General features: G+C 37.2%; 1 protein-coding gene across 13 annotated transcripts in view; it reads left to right on the top strand.

Annotated features, from left to right (window-relative positions):
- COL11A1 (collagen type XI alpha 1 chain) overlaps positions 1–23,726 on the top strand; it is a 456,680-nt gene that overhangs the window by 350,478 nt on the left and 82,476 nt on the right. For 7 of the 13 annotated variants that reach the window (XM_057401629.1, XM_057401639.1, XM_057401646.1 and 4 more), the window contains 9 exons: positions 15,407–15,460; positions 16,939–16,992; positions 17,107–17,160; positions 17,745–17,798; positions 21,007–21,060; positions 21,165–21,209; positions 22,757–22,810; positions 22,899–22,943; positions 23,398–23,451. In XM_057401629.1, coding sequence (XP_057257612.1) covers positions 15,407–15,460; positions 16,939–16,992; positions 17,107–17,160; positions 17,745–17,798; positions 21,007–21,060; positions 21,165–21,209; positions 22,757–22,810; positions 22,899–22,943; positions 23,398–23,451 — 468 coding nt within the window. Of the gene's footprint in view, positions 1–34; positions 131–2,469; positions 2,707–5,290; positions 5,354–6,455; positions 6,498–6,863; positions 6,927–9,749; positions 9,825–11,046; positions 11,131–11,386; positions 11,444–15,406; positions 15,461–16,938; positions 16,993–17,106; positions 17,161–17,744; positions 17,799–21,006; positions 21,061–21,164; positions 21,210–22,756; positions 22,811–22,898; positions 22,944–23,397; positions 23,452–23,726 lie in introns of all 13 variants that reach the window. The other 6 variants (XM_057401741.1, XM_057401750.1, XM_057401765.1 and 3 more) reach the window with 2 other exon arrangements.

Consider the following 23,726-nt stretch of genomic DNA (forward strand, 5'->3'; position numbering starts at 1 on the left):
TTTTAATAATGTACTCTTTTTTTTTTTATACTAGGCGAATGTTGTGGATGGATTTCAAGAGTATAGCATAGCTGAAAATGACTATGGGCCACAGACAGAAGCTCCCTCCAGAACTACTGAAGGAAATGAGGTAATAAGGATTCTTGAGAAAATCATAGGCAAAAATACTTGCCTGCCAGGTAACAGTGATTAAAAAACTTCACAAACCTATTTTAAAAGGGTGAATGTCCATCTGTGTGAATGTAAATGTCTGCAACAGCAGCTAATGCAACTTTATGCTTTCTAAGCCTACTTTCAGAACCTACTGTTTTCTTGAGCAGAACTCCTGCTAATTCTGTAGAGATCTGCTGAATCTTTAGACTGTGTACAGTTCATGATTCTGGAAATCATTCAGTGATATATGCTGTGGGAATGCAGGGCTGTTGCGTATGTGTGTTCAGTGTGAATATGAATGGAGCTATGTCTAGTATAAACTAGGTTAAATACTAGATATTGTCCTCCTCCTTATCTAATAAGAAGTGAAGTTTCTCATTTTTCCTGTGATTCTTAAAATGCAGCGTAAAACAAGCCTAACACAAGACGAAGAAAAGCTGCAACCATAGCAGCATAGTTGAGTCAGGAGCCATCATTTCCTTTTAATAGTTCTTCATAGATCTTCTTTCTTTAATAAATTCTTCATAGGATCATAGAATCAACCAGATTGGAAAAGACCTTTAAGATCATGAAGTCCAACCGTTCCCCCAGCACTGCCAAAACACCACTGAACTGTGGCACCAAGGGCCTCATCTTCAGATAACAAAACCAAATTATTTTTCACTGAGGTTCTATTCAAATGAAATGTTGTATTTTGAACTGTTAAAAAAGTTGAAATTATTAGTTTGACTTGCATTAGAAACCACATTTTTAGAAAGCCACAGTTACAAGCCTAAACTTTATTTTGCTAAGATTACTACACCAGCATTGATTAATATGTATGCATATTAATTAAGGCTAGTTTTAGAAAAAATGATGGCTGATTATAAGAAATATTTTCCTTTTTTTTTCTTTTTTTTACATTTTCCTTTAAAATGAAGATAATTTGCTTAAAAGATGTACAAAACTGCTCCCTGAACATTTGAAAGGAGAAAACGAGTCCCCATTTCTTTTTGTTTTTCCTCCTATGTATCTTGGAAGGTGAAGGTGAATTGAGGTATATTTTCCTTATTCTGCTGTAAACTGTTCTTGTGTTAGATCACGTTTTCTTCTCACAAGTTGATTGATAGAGGAATATTCAAATCATGCTCTTTATTGGGCAGTTATAGGCCAATTGTACAACAGCTGAAATGGGGTAGATCCAAAGCACTAAAAGCTGTCTGTAGCAAGGGCAATTCTGCAGAAAGGCAAAATTTGGCTTAGAATTATTCCAGATCTGCACTGACTCTAGCTGTAAGGCAAAAGGCATAGTCCTGTAGCTACTGGATTAAGGCAGCTGTTAATTAGTCTGGCCTTCTAATTTAGTAGCAATGTATTTCAATGTCCTGATTAGATCAAAATATTTTTAATTACTCTGGATGTTGATTAGCATCTTAGTATATTTATTTTTAGATCATAATATTTCGATCATCTCATATTCATATTAACAATATCTGAACTTTGATTTCTTTCAAAATCATGCTTTCAAGAGACCTCTGTAACAAAATAAAGCAATCCTCTTTTTTTATTCACAAATGTTTTTGTACATCTCAAATATAGCAATTCTTTTAAACTGCTTTGATGCTTGTAAGTTAGTTGCTTGGTTTGACAGTTTACATACTTGAAAGCTTAGATTTCAGAAATGTTAAAATTAATCTTAGGTTTGCTGGTGGAATTTGACTTGAACAAAAAAATATAGAAATTACCATGATAGACATGAACTCTGAGTGATAAATAAACTGCAAAATCAGTAAAAAGAGAAAAGAAGTTGAAACGTGTAGCTCAGCGTTGGTATTTATAGACACAAAATAATGAAGAGGCCTGGGCTTAACTAAAGTGATGTTTGTATTCTTGTAAATTGTTACTGGTCTGAAGTTAGTCACTCATTGTAGTGCGTGTGTTTATTCATGAATCCTTGTAAGTGTGAAACCAAGCAGGGAAATACAGCTATATTTGACACTGAAGTAACATTCAGCAAGCAGTACATATAGTGTACTGTATATATTGAATTCAGTGGTTTTGGAAATGGTGAAAAAAAAAGCACATGAAAGCATTACTTCTTTGTACCACTTTTACAGTGGTACAAAGATTTTAAATATCTTTTAATTACTCTGAAAGTCTGGACTTCCATTCCTTCAGACTCTAATTAAAAGACTTTTATAATTAATATGCTGTAGTTCTACTGTTCTTTCTTCTTTTGACAAGTCATCATGGTGGATCAGCATATGCTTACATTGCTTTACTAACAATAACCCACATATTCCTCCTATTCCCAAATCTTTGCACTGGTGTGAATAGCAAAAGCCTGTTGAAGAAGTGTTTGCCGAAGAATACATAACTGGAGAGGATTATGATAAAAAAACTGAATATGGAAGCAGAGGAGTAGACCTCAGTGAATCTGATCTGCTGGTAGATGGAGATTTAGGCGAATATGATTTTTATGAATATAAAGAATATGAAGAGAAACCAACTGATTCCACTAATGAGGAGTTTGGTCCAGGTGTTCCTGCAGAGACTGATATCACAGAAACAAGTGTAAGTTGATTGGAGGCATAATGCAGCTTAATTTAATGTAGCGATTCTTTCATAGTTATACAGTTTCAGAAATGTATAGACCCTAATCCAGAGCTCCTTGTACACAGTAGATATAATCTCACTTTTCATAAGCTTTGGGTCAAACCCATCCTCTTGTTTTAGTAATCCTGATATTTCTACTTGTATTAAATGTGAGGTTTTTCTCTCTTTTGCTGAAGGGAGTAAGGGAGGGTGAAGATGGGAGGGAAAGGAAAGACAAGGTGGAATTTCAAAAATAAATGATAAAATGATCAGTTTAAAAAATCTTGCTCAACTAGAGCTAAAGCTGGAAAGAACATAAATTCTAATGCAGTTGCAAGTACTGTAATTAATGGTTTTACATGATTACCCAAAGAAGTTGAAATGCATATAGATGTCTAGAACCCTATGGCTTCTGCTACTTCCCAAGTTAAAAAGTCATGAATGGGAAGGTGTAGATCTGAACCCTTTCATGAAAATATGCTTAGTCAATGGTGACAGGTTTATGACGTTGAAGGAGTGATTTAACAGCTTAGTATATATAAAGGAAGATAAGATGACATGGTGGATCCTATGAATCATGCTCTTTTTTTGTCTTTTGTAGCTCTCTCTCTCTCAGTCTTATTTAATCACAGACTTAACAGCAAGGCTTTCATTTTACTTTAGTTGCACCAAGATCCTTGTTTTCCAGTATCCTGGACTGTGGAAGCTGCAAAGAAAACTAATATGACTGAGACTCGAAGCAAAATTTATTCCCATTTGGATTTTTAATTGGGAAGGCCTTGAATATAGTAGGAAATAAGAATTTTGTTCGCGGTGCTTGCTCAGTCTTTATTTTCTCCTCATGAATGTAAAACTTCAGTTTACAAAGGATCCAAGTAATAACTGCAGATGCTGTGAGGTTGCTTTTCTCTGCCAACCTTGAAACCCATACTTCTCTATTTCATTTTTCAGTGCTTTCTAAGACCTGTTAGGGTTATTGTATTTTTAAATGATCCTTATCTATACAATGTGATACAAGCTTACTGTTTTCCTTCTAGCTTAGTTGGGGACACTATGGCAGAATGACACAGAAAAGGTCAGATTATCTACAAAGCAAGAAGCCCATAAGGCACCATTTGTATCTGCATTAAGCAGATTACTTTGTAGACTCTATTCCCTGGTGCAAATTTCAACTTGAAATGCCTTGCTACAAAACTGAAGGAGTCTGGGAGCTTGAATTAAAACACAGGCTCTGACCTGTGCCAGCTTCATTACAATTCTCATCTGCTGAACCAGAGATACCATATAATTTTCCTTTTACATATGAATATATTTAGAGCAAGTGAAGTTCTACCTCTGATGAAAAAGGCAAGACAAAAAGTAGTCAGTACCTGGCAGTACCCAGAAGCTTTGAAAAAAGAGGCAATATTTCCGAAGATGGAGACGTCATGTAATTTTTTACAAGCAATTCTCATTAATATAAGAAAACATAATTATCTCTACCTCTTGCTACTTGATTTTTATAAACTGTTGCATTGTTTATATTGATTTATAAAGGTGTGAGTGTGATCCGTGCCTTTATAAATCAATACGAAATGCATAAGCCATGAATCTCTGTTTTTTCTCTGCAGAATATTTCATATTGGAATACTGTAATATTATCCCTAATATTTTCAAATCCCCAGCTATTTAGTGGAAATGTGGAATCACTGTACTGAAATAAAAAGAAAGTGTTTCAGTTTTTCATCTGATCAGTGCTGAATTTGATGTCTAGTGGGTATGTCAGCAATCAAGAGAGTTACTTCCAAATAAAAATAGTTATGGCTTGAAAAAGAAATTAGTTCCTTTTTCTCTGTATGAAACTTGAATCTGTCTGCGTTTTGCCATTACCATGTGTTATTGACCTACTGTTTTAAGTACTTCTGTTATCTTAATCCGGAAACCAAAACTTCCATGGGGCTGACCCTAAAAGGATTTTGCAGTTGATGCTAATTCATGTCGTTAGCAGGCATAACTAGCTATCCATGAAATATTTAATGTTTACAAGGCCACTTTCCCATTTATGCCATAAAGTCACATACTCTTCACAGACTAATTAAATTGTTTTGAATGTCTTAATGAAAGAAATTAGGAGCTCAAAGGGTACTGACCATATGGGACTAAAGGATCTTTTTTTCCTAGCTTACTTTAGGGTTGCTTAACTGAGAAAGCTGTGAAGAATCATTATAAATTGCCAAGGATATGTCCATTCAAATAAGCAAAGAAATAACTCTGTGTCTTGCACACTGAAGTTCTAAATTCGAACTCCAAAGTCTGAATTCAAACCATGGGATGGAAGCTACTGCATCTAATTCATCAAACTGCCAGTGTCTAATAATTTGAAAAGTACACATGCAGGTTTTGCATTTTCTGCTTCTTGTGTATTAAATATTTTTATTTACGTGGTTTGTGCCTGTGATGTATTTTTCATAGCACAGATCAGTTCCAGCTTTAGCTTTCAGTTACAGGTAGCTGCAGATCTTTATTTTACCGGGTCCTTGGATCTTCTACTTACTTAACTTTTGGTGCTGTTTTCACTTCTCAGGTGACTGGACATGGGGCTTATGGAGAAAAAGGCCAAAAGGGCGAACCAGCTGTGATTGAACCTGTAAGTACAGACATGGGTGAGTTTTTCTTTAGCACTATATAACTATGTACACTGTTGATACATCAGTATCAAACCCTGTTGTTCATTATAGGATGGCAGTAACCTTATCCACGTTCTCTGAAACAATCAGCTACAGGGTGGTAGGTGTAAAAGTGGTACAGACAGTAGCCTGTTCATCCTTGTCTTTTGGCTGCACAAAGGACTAACACATGTTACTTAAACCAAGGAGAATCTGCTTGTGCAGAGGAAAACAGAGCATAGATTTGCTCTTCAGGCCATTTAGTAACTACAGTTTGGGCAAACCTACAGAGATAGATTCCAGCTACAGGTTTCAGTGCAGGCAAGGAAGTCCCTCTGAGAAGTTAAATAAACACTTGTATGTTTAACCTGTGCTGGTGCAATCAAACTGCTAAAAGTTTAATTAAATAATTTATTCAGAGGTTACAACTTGGTCATAAGCACAGTAATGGGTCAGTAGCTTACAGAATTTTTCTCATCTCATAGTATAGTAACTAAGTGGCCTTTTCAGTAGGACAAAGTTATACTGTAGCATTATGTTTGATGGGTGAAAACTAAAATGTAACTGAGTTTAAAAACGGACATAGTTTATGTAAAAATATATCTGGCAGAAGTTGAATGCCAGTCTGGTTTACTCTTCTAATATTTTCAGGGACTGCTTTCAAATAAGGTGTTTTACTCTAAGTCATGATCTGTGAAGAAGCTCAGTGTGTTAGCTCATAAAATGACAGCTTTTTTAACCCATTGCAAGATACGTTTAGTTTACAACCATAATACTGAAGAGGTCTCCACTGCAAATCTCCAAAAATGTTGGAGTTCACTACAGCTGGCTTCCAGCTTCTTTGTCTAGTCTTCTTTCCTATGGAAAGCCAAGTACAAGTGAGGGTCATATATTCATAGGTCTTACCATGACCTGGAATTTGAAGTAGCATCTGCACCCAAAAAAAGGAACTAGGAGATGCTATAAGACCCACAGCGTAGAAATAACCAGAGTTATTCACATGCTTTAGCAGCATTAAAAGATGTTTTATAGCTTTCTCCAAGACATGACAAATTTAGTATCTTGTTTTATCCCCCTGCCTAGGGTATGCTCATTGAAGGACCACCGGGACCAAGAGGACCTGCTGTGAGTAGATTAACCACAATTTTCATTTATTGAATTTGATTTATCCACTGCGGTTTGGTATTCATAAGTTAACACAATTAATATTGGTCTTACTATAATTCCCAAATGGCATCATATTTGACTTAGCATTTTTGGACAGGAGTGAAAAAGGGTCATCTCCAGCATTTTCAGTGACAGCCTGCTACAAGCTGAGAGCATATGAAAAGCAAACTTTTACATGTTGACTACAATTCTTTCTAAGGTAGAAAAGTATGCTGCCTGATAAATTATTTTATACAAACACATGCTCAACATAACTTTCCAGAGAAAGAATAGTTCAAAAATGCTGCAAGAATTCAGCATAATAATGTTATTAATTTTCCATAGGGTCTAACAGGTCCCCCAGGTCTGCAAGGTCCTGTTGGTCCTCCAGGTGACCCTGGTGAAAGGGTAAGTCAACAAACAGATTGTCCTGTGTATTCATGGTATGTATCGCACTAATTGCTACAAGATTAAGTGGGTTTGATCCTGATCTGAAATATATAAACATAGGCTAAGAAATTCAAGTAGAACCGAGGCTGATTTAATCAGCTGAGCAAATCAACTGAGAATCTGGACAAATATTTTCTTAGTGGTAGAAATATGTACTGTAAATACATGGAAAAAGTTAAGTACCCATTTGTCTATATTTCTCTGCTTTGATGTAAATTTTTTAAAAATATAATAAAGCAATAAGTGCAAGCATTTCATATGGATTTAAATGAGCTATAACATGTAGAGATGCAGAGAAAAACAAGCTCTGCAGAATCAAAAAACACATGGAAATACTGAAAGAAATAAATAACATTTAGAAGATCTAGGCAGAATGTATTGGCCATATTAAATAACGTACCACATGAGAGCCTTATCCAGTCATGAATATAATTGAAATATAAGCTATTATTTTAGTTGTACATGTTCTCACAAACCTTTTCTTACTGCCACAACTAACACAATTTTGAAACAGCCTAAATATATTTATTTGAGGAAAACATGTTACCAAAAAAACTTTCCTGAATTTTATGAGTGATAGTATACTGACAAGTCTATTGTGTTCATGCTGTATCTGTGCATAGTAGATGTTGAGAAGATGCTGTTAACTTCGCTGAATGAATTAATGTTAAAATCCCAACAGTGCTTCACCTTAATAATGTCAGCATCCATACTTCTTTCATAGTGCCTTCCTGTAGATTACTAAACGTATTTTAGAATTTAAGCTTGTAAAATGGGAATTTTAATACATTGTAATGGCATAACTGCTGATATTACTCAGTTTTTAAAATAACTGCTTACTGAATTCATCACAAGGAAATTCTTGACTAAACATATCATGTGCTTACGGAACAGACTTTATGTTTTATATAAAAAAGGGACACATTTCAGAAATAAGTAATTGTAGAAACAAGTTACCAAACGCATGAGAACAGATTTCTACAAACAGATTCTGCCATCAGATTCCATCCTAATGTGAAAAGATGTCTTGCATTATATTTTAAACATATGTGGGCAGGTCTATTGTTTTATTTAAACAATAATCAGTGTATATGAAAAAACATTCTAGTTCTTGCTATAACTATTCTGACTACTTTTCCATCTTAGATAAAAAATTTTAAAAAGTGATATTCTGAGAAAATTACTGCTCAAGAAAAGTGTATTTCTTAATTTTAAAAATCACATATGAATACCTAGAATAATTGAGAGTGTTTTTTAACTAGAAAAACTAGTTGAGAAATCCACCACTTTTTGTAGTTGCCTATGGTGCTTCAGCTTTTGGACTAAATCATTGTATCATTCTAATCCTAATAATGGATATAAGACAATTGAAAAATGAAGGAACAAGGCCTTCTGGAGAGGACCATAAGTAGTCTCACTTTTACTTATTGTAGGGATGAATTTCACTCAGATAAAATGGTGCAATGGAAGAAGAAATTGAAAAACTAATCTAATCTTCATCTTCTGATCTAATCTTTCAATTCTGATCTTCACAAAGACTCATAATCCTATGGCATCAAGTCACTGCAGGTCAGAGTAAAGGTTCTGAGTAAAGGTTCAGAGTAAAGGGTGCCTTGCAAGTGCATTTAATTATTTTTCTATTTTTAAAACTTAATTCAAATTGCCTGCATATGTAATGGTTCTTTTTAACAATTAAACCAGTTTATTCAATATTTTACATCTGAATTTCTAGTAATTCTCAATCTAAGATTTATCTTTACTGTGTTATTAGTAGGAAATTATTTTATGGTACCTAAGGTTTTTTTTGCAAAACTAGTAAAACTTTAGCATACAAATTGCTGTGAGAAATATATATATTGTATATTTATACTCACATTTACAATATATTTATATTGTATATAGTATATACCATAACACATTATATTTTAACATATTGTAACATATTGTTTTATATTTTATGTCAATTTATGTTATGTGTTGATTTATATTATAATAATATTAATTAAACAAGTACAGGCTGGGAGGAGACTGGATTGAGAGCAGTGCTGAGGAGAAGGACTTGGGGGTGTTGTGAGATAAGAAGCTCAGCATGACCTGGCAATTTATGCTTGCAGACCAGGAAGTCAACTGTATCCTGGGGTGCAGGTCAAGGGAAGGGATTCTTCCCCTCTGCTCTCATGGTACCCCCCCCCCACCCTGCAGTCCTGTGTCCAGCTATGGGACCCCCAACATAAAAAGGGTGAGAGGTTGTTGGAATGAGTGCAGAGGAGGCCACGAAGATGGTAGAGGGCTGGAGCAGCTCTGCTATGAAGACAAGCTGAGAGAAAAGGGCTTGTTCAGACTGGAGAACAGAAGGCTCTGGGAAGACCATAGAGTGGTTTCCAGAGCCTAAATGGGGTCTACAAGAAATCTGGAGAAAGACTTTTTACACAGGTGTGTAGGGATAGGATAAAGGGGAATTGAATAAAAGAGAGCAGACTTAGATTAGATGTTAGGAAGAAGTTTTTCCCTGTGAGTGTGCTGAGGCGCTGGGACAGGGTGCCCAGAGAAGCTGTGGCTGCCCCATCCCTGGCAGTGTTCAAGGCCAGGTTGGACACACGGGCTTGGAGCAACCTGCTCTAGTGTGAGGTGTCCCTGCCCATGGCAGAGGTGGAACTAGATCTTAAAGGTTACTTCCAACCCAAACCATTCTATGATTCTGTAAGTGTGTCATGAATACAAGTGTGACTCAAAAAGTTCATCTTATGTAGCTGTCTTTTTGGTCTCATCCTTTGTCCTCAGGGTCCGCCTGGCCGCCCTGGTCTCCCTGGTGCTGATGGATTAGCAGGTCCTCCGGGTACCATGTTAATGTTGCCGGTAAGTAGTATTATGACTGCAGGGTAACCAGCCTCCAAAAGGAGGAAGTGTGTTTCAAGAAATGTATGGGTATTTTCTCATCTGATTTTGTCTTTTGAATGAGAGATGATACAGGCTTTCATGTATGCTATAAGCATTTGAAGGTTATATGGTACCTTATATTCCTCAAACAAAATATGCTTTAGCTCTTTCATGGCTGCCAGATTGGAATCTACATGAATGTAATACACTCACTGAAATCCTCTGTATATTTTCAACAGTAACTATTATTTGCTACTATATGTCCTGAACAAGGAGTTTGCTGTTGCATTCAGGACGTGTACTCCCAGCAGGCATATACTTTCAAGTCTCTTTGACCTGGAAAATCTTAAATATTCCACTGGACTTCAGTGTCCTCTTTGAAGAGTCAGTGCATTCTTTGAATAGAAATACAAATGCACATAGCCAGTTCTGCTCCCACTAGAGTCAAAGCAAAACGCCATCTGTTACAGCAGGTGAGGAGCAAGCACAAAGCTGTTAAAGTATCTTGCAGCTTTGTGGTATGAAAAGTACTATGCGCATGGAATTAATTTTTCATAAGTGTATTGGTGTATGTGGAAGCTCTGATGTGTACTGCTAACCCAGAGAACTGATAAACCACCTGTAAATGAAGGGAGAGTGTTTTTGAAGTAAAGCAAGGTAAGTAAAGTCTCAGAAATATTTGCTTACCAATAATTAGGTGATGGGAAAATGCTGCTACTCAGGGGAATTATTGTAGCAGTAGCTGAATGTCTTGCACATGTGACCCCAAGTCACATGTGAGAGACATCTTTTGTGGGATGCATGGCTCTTTATCATCATGTGTAGGTATTGAAATTGAAGTCTGCACTTTTCTGTGGGTAGCTACCAAAGTACAGAGAATTAATTACTTTTGATAAATATAAACCCCTCATTTTTAATGAGGTTTTGCAGACAATGAAGAGTCTATTTTAGCCTCTTTTTGAAGCAAAATGGAGCCCCAGATCCTATGAAATAAAGAAAATGTTTGCATTTCAGTTCTAAACTATTACCAATGACTTAATATTCATGCTGGATCCAGTGCCTCAGTGCAGCAGTCTTCTGAAGTTAGTGGAATGAACTAAAAACAGAGAGCTTGTCTTTGGTTTACACAGTTGTAGCCTCAGAACAAGTATGGTTGTAATTTGATAAATTCTGAATCCTTTTCTTGTTTTGATACTTGCAGTTCCGCTTTGGTGGAGATGGTGAGAAGGGTCCAACAATCTCAGCTCAGGAAGCTCAAGCACAAGCTATTCTTCAGCAAGCCAGGGTGAGCATAAGGAGCCTGCAAACGAAACTGTTACAAGGCTACAGGTCCCCCCAAAAACTAATCCACTTCGTATCATGCAGGATGTGAAGAGTTTTAATAATTATCTCATCACAGTAGTTATGTTTATTGAAAACTGAGTCAATGACGGGGGTTTATTTGCTAATGCATTATGAAATAGTATTAAAATAAAATATCTGTATGCTGGCTGGCAGCTTTTTCCTTGATACCAGTGGTTTTGATCTGTTTGTTTCCTCAGATTGCTATGAGAGGTCCACCTGGTCCCATGGGACTCACTGGAAGACCAGGTCCTGTGGTATGTAAACAACACAGGGGCACAGGTTTAAGAACACAGTAACGCAAGTCAGTGAATCTCATTCTGGCCTTGCCTACACCTCTGTATTTATACTATTTTTATTTCAAATGAAACTGATAGAATTAAAGCCATAGCTTGTGCTCTTATTCAAGGTCTGCAATGCAACCTGAATACTGTATCAGTTTTTACGGTAGATTTTGGGGTGCTTGGATATAGCACATTGGCGGACTTACAAAACTAATAATTTTATGTAGTTAATGACATATCCCTCTGCAGTCAGTCATCTCAGTAATAATATTCATAAATTTCTTGTAGTAAATATGAAACTCTACAGAAGCTACTAAAGCAAGAGTGTGGAGAATTATCTTTGCTCATTATTTAAGCTGAATCTGGAAAGTTCTTAAGAGACATTCCTATGAGCAATTTTCACTTTAGCCCTGACTTTGGCTTGACTGCTAATACCAAATGATCTGGCAAATGGCTCTGTGGATATTCAAAAAGCTGAGTATTTGTTTATGTATAAATACAAAGTTTACACACGGAACATAAGCTTTTCTGTTGACATGCAAATCAACTTTGTGACTGCAGATAGGTTTGCCTCTGTAATCCCTATAAACACTTTAAAAGACAATCTTCACAATGAAAGAATAAAACCAGGTAGGAAACTCAGCAAGGCAAAACCACCAGATCCATCTTGCAATTGCAATTTCCTCTTTTAGGAAATGGATACTTTCTAGACTCAGTAGTCCACTAAATGATGTAATTTAGCATTTGCTATCTTTCAAAAAGCTATTATAAATCATTTGTACCATGATGCAAAATAACAAATGATACAGCCAAGATTAGAAGCTTTGTAGACTGGTCTTTTCTAAGTTTCACCCAGGTGAGTGTATTTATACTCTGATGTAGAGTGAAATTGTTTTCTACAGTTGGTACAGCATCCATATATGAAAGATGCACTTAATTTGGGAGCTGTTTTGTCTGCTGTGATGGCACAATGAGATTGGCCAATATTTGGCCTCTTGAATTTTGATCTGTGTCTGCTGTAATTTTTATTTATATTGTCATTATGGTGGTGCACACAAAGAGTAATGTTAACATGTCTCATTAGATCAGGCATGCATCTACTTGTAAAACACAGACAAGAATACAGTTGTGCTATTGAGAAAAGAAAACAAATAATCACTGGGTAACCAAGATGAAGCAAGTTCCTGTTGGTTTATTGTGTGAAGAAAAGAGAGATGCCAATCACAACTATAGCAGCATATACAGAAAACAGCAGCAGAAGCTGCTGGAGGCCACCAGGTTTTCTCTTTGTGTAAGAATGCAATAGCGGTTTTCGCTAAAGTAGTTTCCTGCCACTCATCACAGTTGTGCAGGAGATTTGGTCATAACTTAGTGGTGATACTGTAGGGTAAGAAATACAGTTTCTTTCCCTTCATTTGCACTTCTTTTGTTCTTTAATGTGATGTTTCAGCAACAGCCCATAGCTGAGCAGTAATAATTGAGTCCTTCCTTTCCAGTCTCCTTTTCTTGCCTCTCATCCTCACTCTCCTGAATGTACAGTGTCCATTAGTTTGAAAGCAGAAGGCTGTATTACTTACATAAGTATAACATCCTACTATTACCAACAGAAAGTACTGGTCAGGTTACTGTTCATCTCCTGCGTATAATTATAGCAGCACAATGCAACTGGAAGGTTGCCTCAGGGGCTCTTGGTGCTACTTCCTCCAGTGACTACTTTTATTAAGAAAGGAAACCCAGGGGGATATAGAATAATTACATACTGTTGAATGAATATTTGAGGAAGTATAAGGAATAGCTTGGGTTGTGTTCTTCCCTTATCCTAGCAGCTTAACATTCTCTTCAGTGACTCTTAAAAGCTACATGATACTAAAACTGTTGTAAGTTGTATTCTCAGTTGGCTTGAGAGTGCTTTGCCCCATCTTCATATAGTATCAAAAAAGTCTGTTCCAGATTATGCTGTGCTCCAAATTGGCCAGTCACATGAAACCAGGCTGTTTATCTAGGTGAAATGTACTGTTTTCAGGTAAATTTTCACTTGGTCCCCAGAAACTGAGATAACCGAAATCATTGGACTTGTATTTTTGAGCAAAACTACGTAAGAGCAATTCTTTTCTAGAGTAGTTCTTCCAAAGTAAATAGTTGCTACCAAGCAGAGATCTTGGCTCACAAGTTCCTGATTGATAGAGATTAGGTATGCAACGCTTGCAAATAGTCAAACATGCTGGGTCTATTTAACAAACTAATACACTATCTCCAGAAGTGTATTTAAATCAAGAGACCTGCAAGATAACATTCAGTCTATACTGATAAAATAACTATGTAACTGCTGTAAGAAAGGAATTAATTTGTAAGACTGGAATAATATTGACAGTAGGTTGTATACCTTTAGTGGAGGCATAATCTGGCCTCATACTCATGTTTTCATATTTTAAAAGCTTTCATGAATTTCTGTAGGCTAAATTCAACAAATTAACAATATTAATAGTTGTTTTGCTTCTAAGCCACCAGGAGGCTCTATTAATCCAGCTCTTTGATCTGGCAGCATTTTTGGACTACAGTTCCAGAAGAAACTACAGATTCTTTATCTGTCAAGGGTTTGTGTGCCTGGCTTACTTTAAGAATAAAATAGTTGGAGCTTTTGCTTTTAATAGGAAGTATATTTTTTAAAATTAATTTAGTGGTCAGTATGATCCATTTTAAAGTGTATCAGTTATTATAGGTCTCAAACATAGCAATCAAAGTCCCAAACTAGCTTTGACTGAGTCTGGAGTTCACATTCTTAGTGAACACAGCGTGCAGTATGTCATTTCTGCCTGCAGATACTGTTATCAATTATGTTAATTAAAAGCAGGGCTTATATCGGGGAAACGCAAACAGACTGTCACCACCTACCGAAGCCACTGTTCTCTTCACTGCCAGTACCAGCTCAGGATCTGATTTTGAATTTGCTTAGGACACTGCAAGGTCAGTAGGAAGCTTTCCACTCCAGGATACTAGACTCAGCATTAAGTCAAGCCATGAGACAATTTCTTTATTTAAATGGTCACTAAGGTCAATATAGGAGGATTATCAGTTTTCCAAGAACTGCAGTATTTGTTTCATATTAAATACATATATTTGGTCATGACCTGCTTCAGAGGTTAGAAAAGCAAAATTCTTTTGCCTGTAAACTCCAGTATGTTCCTTTGCTGAGCCTGTATTCTGTGTGAGAACATTGAGATTTTTTGTTTTGTTTTATCTATTTTTGTAAAATCACCATGAAGAAAACACAAACTTTGAGTAGTTCTGCCCCAGGTTCCATGTACAGTATCTTGCCCTGGATGAAGATGTGGCTTAGGTCTGCTTATGTGAATAAAACTTCCTCTGAAAATTTGCGTCATCATTTCATGATGGAAAAGAGATGCAGTTATATAGGTTTTCCACTTCTTCCAGGCCAGATGCGCAGACACCTTGATTTAAGCATCACTGAAGGTCATGACAAGATTAGACAGGGTATTTTTCATTGACTATGGTGGTCTTAGGATTGAACTCTGTGACTGTTACTTCCTGTACAGCACAGAAACTGATAAAGGTAAAAAGAGGTGGCTTTCATTTCTGCTGGCTTCTCTACAGTGGATGCACTTTTGCATTTCATATGTTCTTACTGTGCTCATATTTAGCTCTCAAATATTAATACAGAACAAACTGCTACATTTGATCCCATTTGAATGGATGGGAGTTTTCTTTGGTAGTAGATTTTTGGCCCAGTTAGGCCCAGTGTTTAGACAGTAATATATCATGATGTATCTACAGATTCAAATGGTGAGGTCATACCTTCTAATGAATAGATTGTTTGTTAGTTTGTTTTTCTTCCTGTAATTAATTTATAGAAATTAATTTATTCATTTAAAGAGGTTTTTGTATATTTAAACAATATGTTTTGCTTTTTTCATCAAGGGTGGACCTGGAGCAGCAGGTGCTAAGGGTGAAAGTGGTGAACCAGGTCCCCAGGTACAATAATATTAGCTGTTAAGTTTGAGCATGTATAGTTTTAAGAAAATGTATTCCTATCACTTAGAAGAAATCAGTCAATGATTTCCTTCCACACACTGTTGAAGAAAAATGGCTTTTATAGTGCTAGTCTAATAGAATGTAATACTTGATTGTTTATTTGGAAATATGAAAATAACCATCTTTATATAACAAAGAGCAATTATCACATGTAGAGTGTCATCACTTGAAAACATGTTTTAATATTGTCATTTCAGGCTCTTTTCTCTGTTAAATAATCATGTCAGTCTGCAATTGTATGACCTTGGGCTCTGATCTTATCAGATCTCATAAGGTGAGAGAGGTTGAACTTAGTTGGGAATTAAACAGGATATTTTCAAGAAAGACATGACATAGCTAGAATAAGTCTTTAAGAATCAGTGCATGCTTTTCTTCTTAGCTTACTACTGTATCAGCTTCTGTGCAGTGATGCTATGGAGCACTGAAACACATTGAAATCTTTCAGATTAAACCTAAAAGTAATAGGGGGTTCTTATAGAAATCATGATAGGAGTGTCTGGAACAATGATTTTGACTAAGTGGTATCATGGTTTTGCTACATTATTAATTGCTACTTTTTTTTTGCTACATTATTTTTTTTTTTGCTACATTATTATTTTTTGCTACATTAATTTTGCTACATTATTAATTGCCCTCTTAAAACTCCACATGAATATTTTCAGAAGAAAACCAAAGCAATTAAACAAAGAAGTACTCTGAACACCTGGTCAGTCTTCTAGTTTGCTATCTTACATTCTTAGTAGTTTTTCTCTTCCTACTCAGTAATTTTGGATGGCTAGGCCTTACCATTGCGATTTTCACCTGAAAAAGGCAAATTTACATTGGGGATGAGAAAGCTTCCATGGAAAAATACACCTACGCAGTCATCAGTGAAAGTTGCATGTGTTTGAAAAGTGGAGCTGTTTTCAGTCTGGAGTAATATGGTCTCCCTCTAGTTAAGACTGTGCTGTGTAAAGCTAAGACAGCATGTGAGCTGTTTACCAGAATAACTTATGTTTGTGTATGACTTACAGATCTGAAATAAGCACTGTTTAGCTTTCATCAAATAATTATAATATGACTAAAATAATTTTGGCATGAGAGGAAAAAAGGTTATCAAACCACAGGACTGAGATCTTCAAAGCTATGGAAAAAAAAACTTAAGAAGCTTTTATGTTGAAAGGACCAATTACGCTGTGTTTAGTGCCATCTCATGAAAGCTGGTGTTAAAACTGGTAGTGCTAAGGACAGTTTGGATGCCTATGTTCTTTTTAAACTCATGGGAATTTAGAAACCAGAGTGCATCTTCTGGGAAAAAATGCAGTTTGTGTCTAAAAAAAATCTTAACTTGTTCTTGAGGAGAGATGTTTAACTAGCTTGTTTAACTAGCTTTTTGCTGACATGAATGTGATTCTAAGAATTATACTCTTTACATTCAGGGCCCTCGTGGTGTTCAAGGTGCCCCCGGTCCAAGTGGAAAAGCTGGGAAAAGGGTAGGTAGTGTATGGATCCACCCTACACTGAGCACATAGTTTCTATTTAAATATATTTAAATATTAGCTGTTTCCACTCCATTTTCTAATGCTTATCCCTTTCGGTTTTTGCAGGGACGTCCTGGAGCTGATGGTGCCAGAGGAATGCCAGGAGAACCTGGTGCAAAGGTAAATAATAGTGAGACCTGAGGCTTTATTTCAGTCTTGGAATGGCCTAGACAGATTTTATGTAGGTACCACAGTTTCTTCCAGGCCACCACAAAATTCTCTCAAGTGAAAATACTGAGGTTTCAGATAGGGTTAGATGTGAGTTGAGAATCAATCATCCATTTAAAATATGGTAATTAATGGTAATGGTAAGTGGTCTGACCTTGAAGTAATTTGGTTCTGGGGCATGATTCATGTCCCTCAGAGTAAGTTTCTAGTTACAGAGTATCAGCAATAGTAAAGTCAGTTTTTCAACTGCAAATTATAGCTAGAACCAAGCTTTCATTTCAGTGTGGGCTTCTTTTTTATAAATAGTATAATTACAGCACAGTGAAAAAATTGGTGTGGCATCTTCTCTTGATGTATTGCATAAAAGCAAATTTCATGAGTTTGATCTGTGTGCTTCTTTCCATGTGTTTCATTCAATATCAAACATTTAAATATAACGAAGAGTAGAGACTAACTTTTAGAGAGAAGGCACAATTTATTCAGGGTAATACAGAATGCAGTATCATTTACTAAAGCTGTGATTTCTTCTTTCCTAGGGTGACAGAGGATTTGATGGTCTTCCTGGCCTCCCTGGTGACAAAGGTAACAGGGTAAGAAAAGCACGTATATTTATACAACAACAAATTGATACTTTCACAGAAATAATGGACATTAAAAATAACACTAAGGACTATGAGGAAACTGAAAACAGAATGTCATCTTTTCACACTACAGAATACTATCTGTATTGTCACATAATGTATTCCTTCTGAAACATTTTAGTAATATCAATTGACAGCAATTCGTATGTATTAGTGATACAAATATATCTTCAGAATTCAGATCACATCATCTAGGTTTTGCTCTAATTTTTCTTAGTTTAGGGATTTGCTTGTTGGATTTATAGTGATTGTTAAGGGAAATAATAATAGGAAAAGGAAATGAGCATGAAGTTTTTGTATCAGGAGCATGACAAATTTTAACCTGCTGAGAAGTTTGCTCAACAAATGCATTTGTATGTTTGAATTACAAACTGAATTGTTCAGTGTGGCTTTTTCCAGTAACTGCAGCTTAAAGAAAGATCGGAGTCAGGTCAGACAGGAAAATCTGAAGTAATGCTTAAATAAAGTACTTGCTCCTTATGTCATACCAATCTGTAGGATGAGACTGCATCTTTCCCTACAAAGTGTAGAGATGATCAGAGCAGGGGATTTCTGCTTTAAATTATTCCCCTAAGTTAGATGCTAGTAACAACAAGCTGTCCTGAATGTAAATCCATTACTATTGTCCTAGTAAGTGCAGTGAACCATAAAGAAGCAGTGAGTGGGAATGTCAACAGAACCATTCCCATATATTCTAAACCTTCATGACTAAGGAATTACTACAGCTCTCACCCTTCAATGAGTTAGCACAATTGCCGCACTTCCCAGAAAATCTCTGTCTTGTCTACTGGCCCATAACGTAGTTCTTTCTAATAGCATCTAAAGATACTTTTCTGAATTCTGTTTGCAATGTGAAAAGAACTTCCAGTGTCATACAGAAATGTCTTGGTCCTCTTTCATCATCCCGTTTCACTTAAAGAGAGTAAAGCAACTAGCTCATCATAGAATGGAAATCCAGCTTAATCAGCAGGTGACCAGCAGAGGGGGATAGACATTAAGCTGTTGCCATTACTTCACTCCATTTAATGCTGAGCAAAAACTGGTTCAGTCAGGGAGTGTGTGGAGCTTTCCAACTTGAACTACTAGAATTGTCTCTCTGTGGAACCAGTCATAAAGAAATAGTGTTGTTTGGTTGTTTTTTGGTTTGGGTTTGTTTTGTTGTGGTTTTTTTTGGCAAATACTCTTATTTGTTCCATATTTTCTAAACAAACTATAGCAGGAGAATAAGTTTGGGTTGAAATTTGCAAAATAGTATTTCTTTCAGCCCATTATTTAAAATCACTGCATTCTCACTATTCTGTGGAAATCTTCTGTAAAAGTACAAAGTATGATCTTTCTAAAAGCAGCTAAATTCAAAGCCAGATAAGGTCACTGTAGCTCTTTGGACTCATATACTGACAGCATATAATGCAGTTGTTCATTTCTCTCTGGCTTGCCATAAAGATCACAAAAGACAAGCAAATTTTCAGTTGTAGTTATGTTTCAGCTGTAAGAAAATTGATGCTGAAAACACATACCTTGTGTGGAAGTTTTAGGACTACTTTTAGAATTATTCGTGTTTGAAATATGAATTGTAAACTGAATGTCTCTCTGAAGTTAAGCTTTTGTCAAACACAAGTTGTCAGACAGGAGATCCTGGATTAAATTCCAGTGTAGGGAAGATCAGACCACATGGTGTAATATTCTTTTTAACTTCATTATTTATGTCTTTGAATTCTATTATTTAGATATACCAGACGTATAACCCTTCTCCAGTAAAAAAGCAAGACACTGGATGTTAGAAGAAAAGGTCTAAGGAAAATGAAATTCTGGCTTTAACAGAATATTTGAAGGAAGGTATTAGAGAACTGAAGGCTGAGAATTCTGATAATGATAGGAAGTTTGGTTCTTACTGCATGAGAATACCAGGACACTGAATGTAAGCTCCTAATCTAACTGCCAGGTGATTGCAAGACTAGAAAGATAGCCCTTGAAGGGGATAAACTATTTCAATATTTGAAAGCTTAAGTCAGTCTTCACCTGAACGTTAATTGAAAGGCAGGGTACAGATCATGTGTCTCTTATCATCTTTCAGGAGTGTCATTTAGCATGTAGAAAACCACATGCTCTACTGGCAGATCACATTGAGTAGTTCCAAAACTTAGCAAAATACAGGAACTGCTGTATTGATTCATCTTATGGCTATTAAAGTGCAGTTCACAGACTTTCATTTCCTCTCCAATGCCAACTCCAACTTACAGAGGACAGAAAGGCAGTTGAATAAAGTCCTGGCATCCCTAATATTAGATAGCTTTAGGGTAAGAGAGCAAGTTACCTAAAATCCCCAGAAAAGTCTAAAAGAGTAAAGAATGGATCTACTAAAGAGCGACTTCATATATTTCTGCTAGGATCCACGCAGTGGTCAGGCTCCTTGGAGACACTGATAAAATTAAGGAAAACAGCATGAATACTTGGTTGTTGTCCAATGCCAGAAGGAAGTCAATAGTCTAAAAACCCGCTGCCCAGAAAGAGGTCAGTCAGTGGTGTTTGAGCTATGTAGCACACTAGTTCTCTTTAGAAATGGGGAAAGAAAAATAAATCCTAAAAGTATGGTCCAGAATCTACTGAGGCTCTGCATATATAGAGTTGAAAAGCCCCAGCCTCTGAGGGGAAGTGTGGAAGTCTGGCTGCTTTCCACAGCCTCAGACAAATCAGTCCCAAGGCTCTCAATGACTGGTGCAAGGGTGCATGGTTCTGAAACTTCACTGTGTATATTCCAGGGCCCAGCAATTGGTTTATTAACTTCTGACCCATGTATACATGCCTTATTTTATTGGCAGTAATACATTGTGTAGCTGGAGGGGGAAGGTGCTGATGAGACAAAGGAAAATATTGGTTACACTGCCTTTTGTAGCAGTGGTTTGTTTATGTTTTGGGGCCAAGAATAGTTACAGAGTGAAATTTTACAAACACAAATAATTCATTGTATCAATAATGTTTATTTTTATGATGAACTAATAAAAGACTGAATCCTGTAACCTATTACAGGTTTGTATCATTGTGTCGACGTGTTTTGACACATCAGACTTCAGCTAACACATTAGTTTTCATTTCCCTCCTATCCACTATTGTTTCCAGCAACAGCTGTGTTATTTTTGTAACTTTCATTATTCTACAGGGAGACCGTGGCCCACAGGGACCTCCTGGCTTACCTGGTGAAGATGGATCGAGAGTAAGTTGCTATTTCCACAGTCAGATCTAGAGTGAATCCTCATGAGGTTGGAATATGGTTATTTTTTTTTTCCTAAAACTTATATTCCTTTTGTACAAAACCAGGGAGAAGACGGGGAAGTAGGACCAAGAGGTCTCCCAGGTGAAGCTGTAAGCAATTCTTTCTTATTCTTCTGTTTCTGTTACAAACAAAAGTCACTATCATTTTTTTTTCCTTTCCATTGAACTGTTCTGAATTCCAGATATAAAAATTACTGCCTGTGTGTGCATATAGAGAATACTGATAATGGCTGAAAAGCAAACGAACAGTTTTGTTAGGGGTGAAACATTCTGTACAAGGTTAGAATTAGGACAGAGGTATATCCAGCCAAGCATACCTGAATTTCAGAATCACAAAAGCTATTTCTTATCCTGCTGTGTAAAATCAGTCACTGCAGTCCTTGATGCATGAGAATATAACTAAGCCCCTGTTGCTTTGAAAATGTTTTCTAAACATCTGTCTATTAGAAAATAAGGCCTGGCTTCTCCTCTTTTTTCATACTACTGTGCTTCATGGGGTAAGAGGAATAAGTGTGATTTCCAGAATGTATTCATTTACTATAATAAAATTATCAGTAATTTTTAATTATTTGTTGGATCTTTACAGCTTTTATCAGTAATTTCCAATTATTTGTTGGAACTTTACAGTTTTACTCTTAGAATAGTAGTATAGAGTATGAAGACCAACATATTTTTAAGACAGGAATACAAACATGTTTGCTACTATTCAGGTCAGGCCTTCAGGCCAAGGCACAGCTGAAACTTTAGTGGAAGATGCTGTGCCAGTGTACTGCACCAAGAAATATAAATAGTTATCTCCTACCTCTGCCTAAAATGACCATACAGCAGCTAAATCAACACCTGCCCTTGCACTGCCATCCTGTTTACGTGAGATGGTGGCTGGGCCGTGCCACCCGCTCCTGCGGGCCGGGAGGGACGGTGCTGGCCGCACCCGGGAGCTAACTCGTGCAGGCAGCGGCACACGGCGCCCAGGCAAACCCCCCCGGCAACAGGCGGGAGCCGCCGGCGCTCAGCAGAGCCGAGGCTGCGGCCCCGCCGCACCGTGTCGCTGGCCGGTGCCAGGGGCAGGGCCTCCACCGGGTGCCCCTTAGAGCTGCTTTAGAAAGGTGAAGGGTCGGTCTGTGCTCCCAGGTAGCAAGTTACAGGACAAGAGGAAACGGCCTCAAACTGCACCAGGGGAGGTTTAGATGGAGCTGAGGAACAATTCCTTCCCCACAGGGTGCTCAGGCATTGGAACAGGCTGTCCAGGGCAGGGCTGGAGTCACCGTCCCTGCAAGTGTTCACACACCATGGAGATGAGGCCTCAGTGCCATGGGTTAGTGGTGGCCTTGGCAGGGCTGGGGAACGGTTGGACTGGGTGAGCTGAAAGGTCTTTTCCAACCTGGTTAATTCTCTGATTCAAGAGAATCTGTTACTGGTGATTTTTTCCTTTCTTTCTTTCTTTCTTTCTTTGTCTCTCAACCCTCATGCTGCCTTCCCCTCATCCTTCCTATAGAATTAACTAGGTTGGAAAAGACCTTTAAGATCATCAAGCTCAAATATGACATTCCTGTGACATTCCTTGCCCAGTCCTGCTGCTGGGCGTCTCTGTTCAGAAAGAGGCATGGGGGTGTTAATAAGTGTTTCATCTCTTACAGGGGCCACGGGGATTGCTGGGCCCCAGAGGTACACCTGGTCCCCCTGGACAACCTGTACGTATGAACTGCTTTGTATTTGCAATTTCCAGGAGCAAAATGGAAGTCCACCAAAAGTATCTCATGCTTATATTGTGTGTTGTAGGGCATTGCAGGTATTGATGGACCTTCTGGCCCAAAAGGAAACATGGTAAGTAAGCTGGGAACTGAAAAGGGTGTGGGTTCTAAGAATCCTTTCCACATTCTCTTGCCCCTGCCACTATGCCATTTCTTCCACTTAATTAAGCTTTTTTGTCAGAATATTCAGGTTCATTATGATTTTACATAGAAAAGAGAAGCCATCTATTACTCAGTCTTCAGCCAAAAGGCCTAACCATGCTTTCTGTCAAGCTCCTTTAGCACCATGGACTCCAATGCTTAGGTCCTACATATGGTCTGTTATTTTCTGTTGAAAAAAAAACCCAAACATAATGTTAATTAGCATTAACAAAAAAAAAAAAAAAAGTCAGTCTGGATAGAAAATTGGTGGTAGACTTTAAAGAGGGAGTAACAGTGATGAGTCTGTATTCCTTTTAGCACTGACAATTAAGATCTGTAGTGCAGAAATGCAGACCTAATGCCCTGGTATTTTTTTTGTATGGTAGGGTCCTCAAGGGGAACCAGGACCTCCTGGTCAGCAAGGAATTCCAGGCCCACAGGTAAGTGTAAAATAACTCTCAAGATGTATGATGTAACATGCAGCAAATGATTAATAGATGTGAATTACTAAAAGGTTAGCATTTAATGTGCAAAACCGATAAAGCTTCAATGATTTTATAAATAACACTGCAAACGTACTCTGGGCAGTGGGAGCAGAGTTTTCAAGTAAAGCTTTCAGAGGGATTTTTCATTCAGGAGAAAAATGACTCATTCAGTGTTCCTGGAATGCAACAGGAACGGCCACACCTGGAGGAGAACTCTGAATAGGATCTTG

Source organism: Pezoporus wallicus, unplaced genomic scaffold (assembly GCF_028554395.1).
Source record: "Pezoporus wallicus isolate ANWC-B61680 ecotype Strahan unplaced genomic scaffold, APGP_CSIRO_Pwel_v1 contig_3489, whole genome shotgun sequence".
Taxonomy (NCBI): Eukaryota; Metazoa; Chordata; class Aves; order Psittaciformes; family Psittacidae; genus Pezoporus; species Pezoporus wallicus.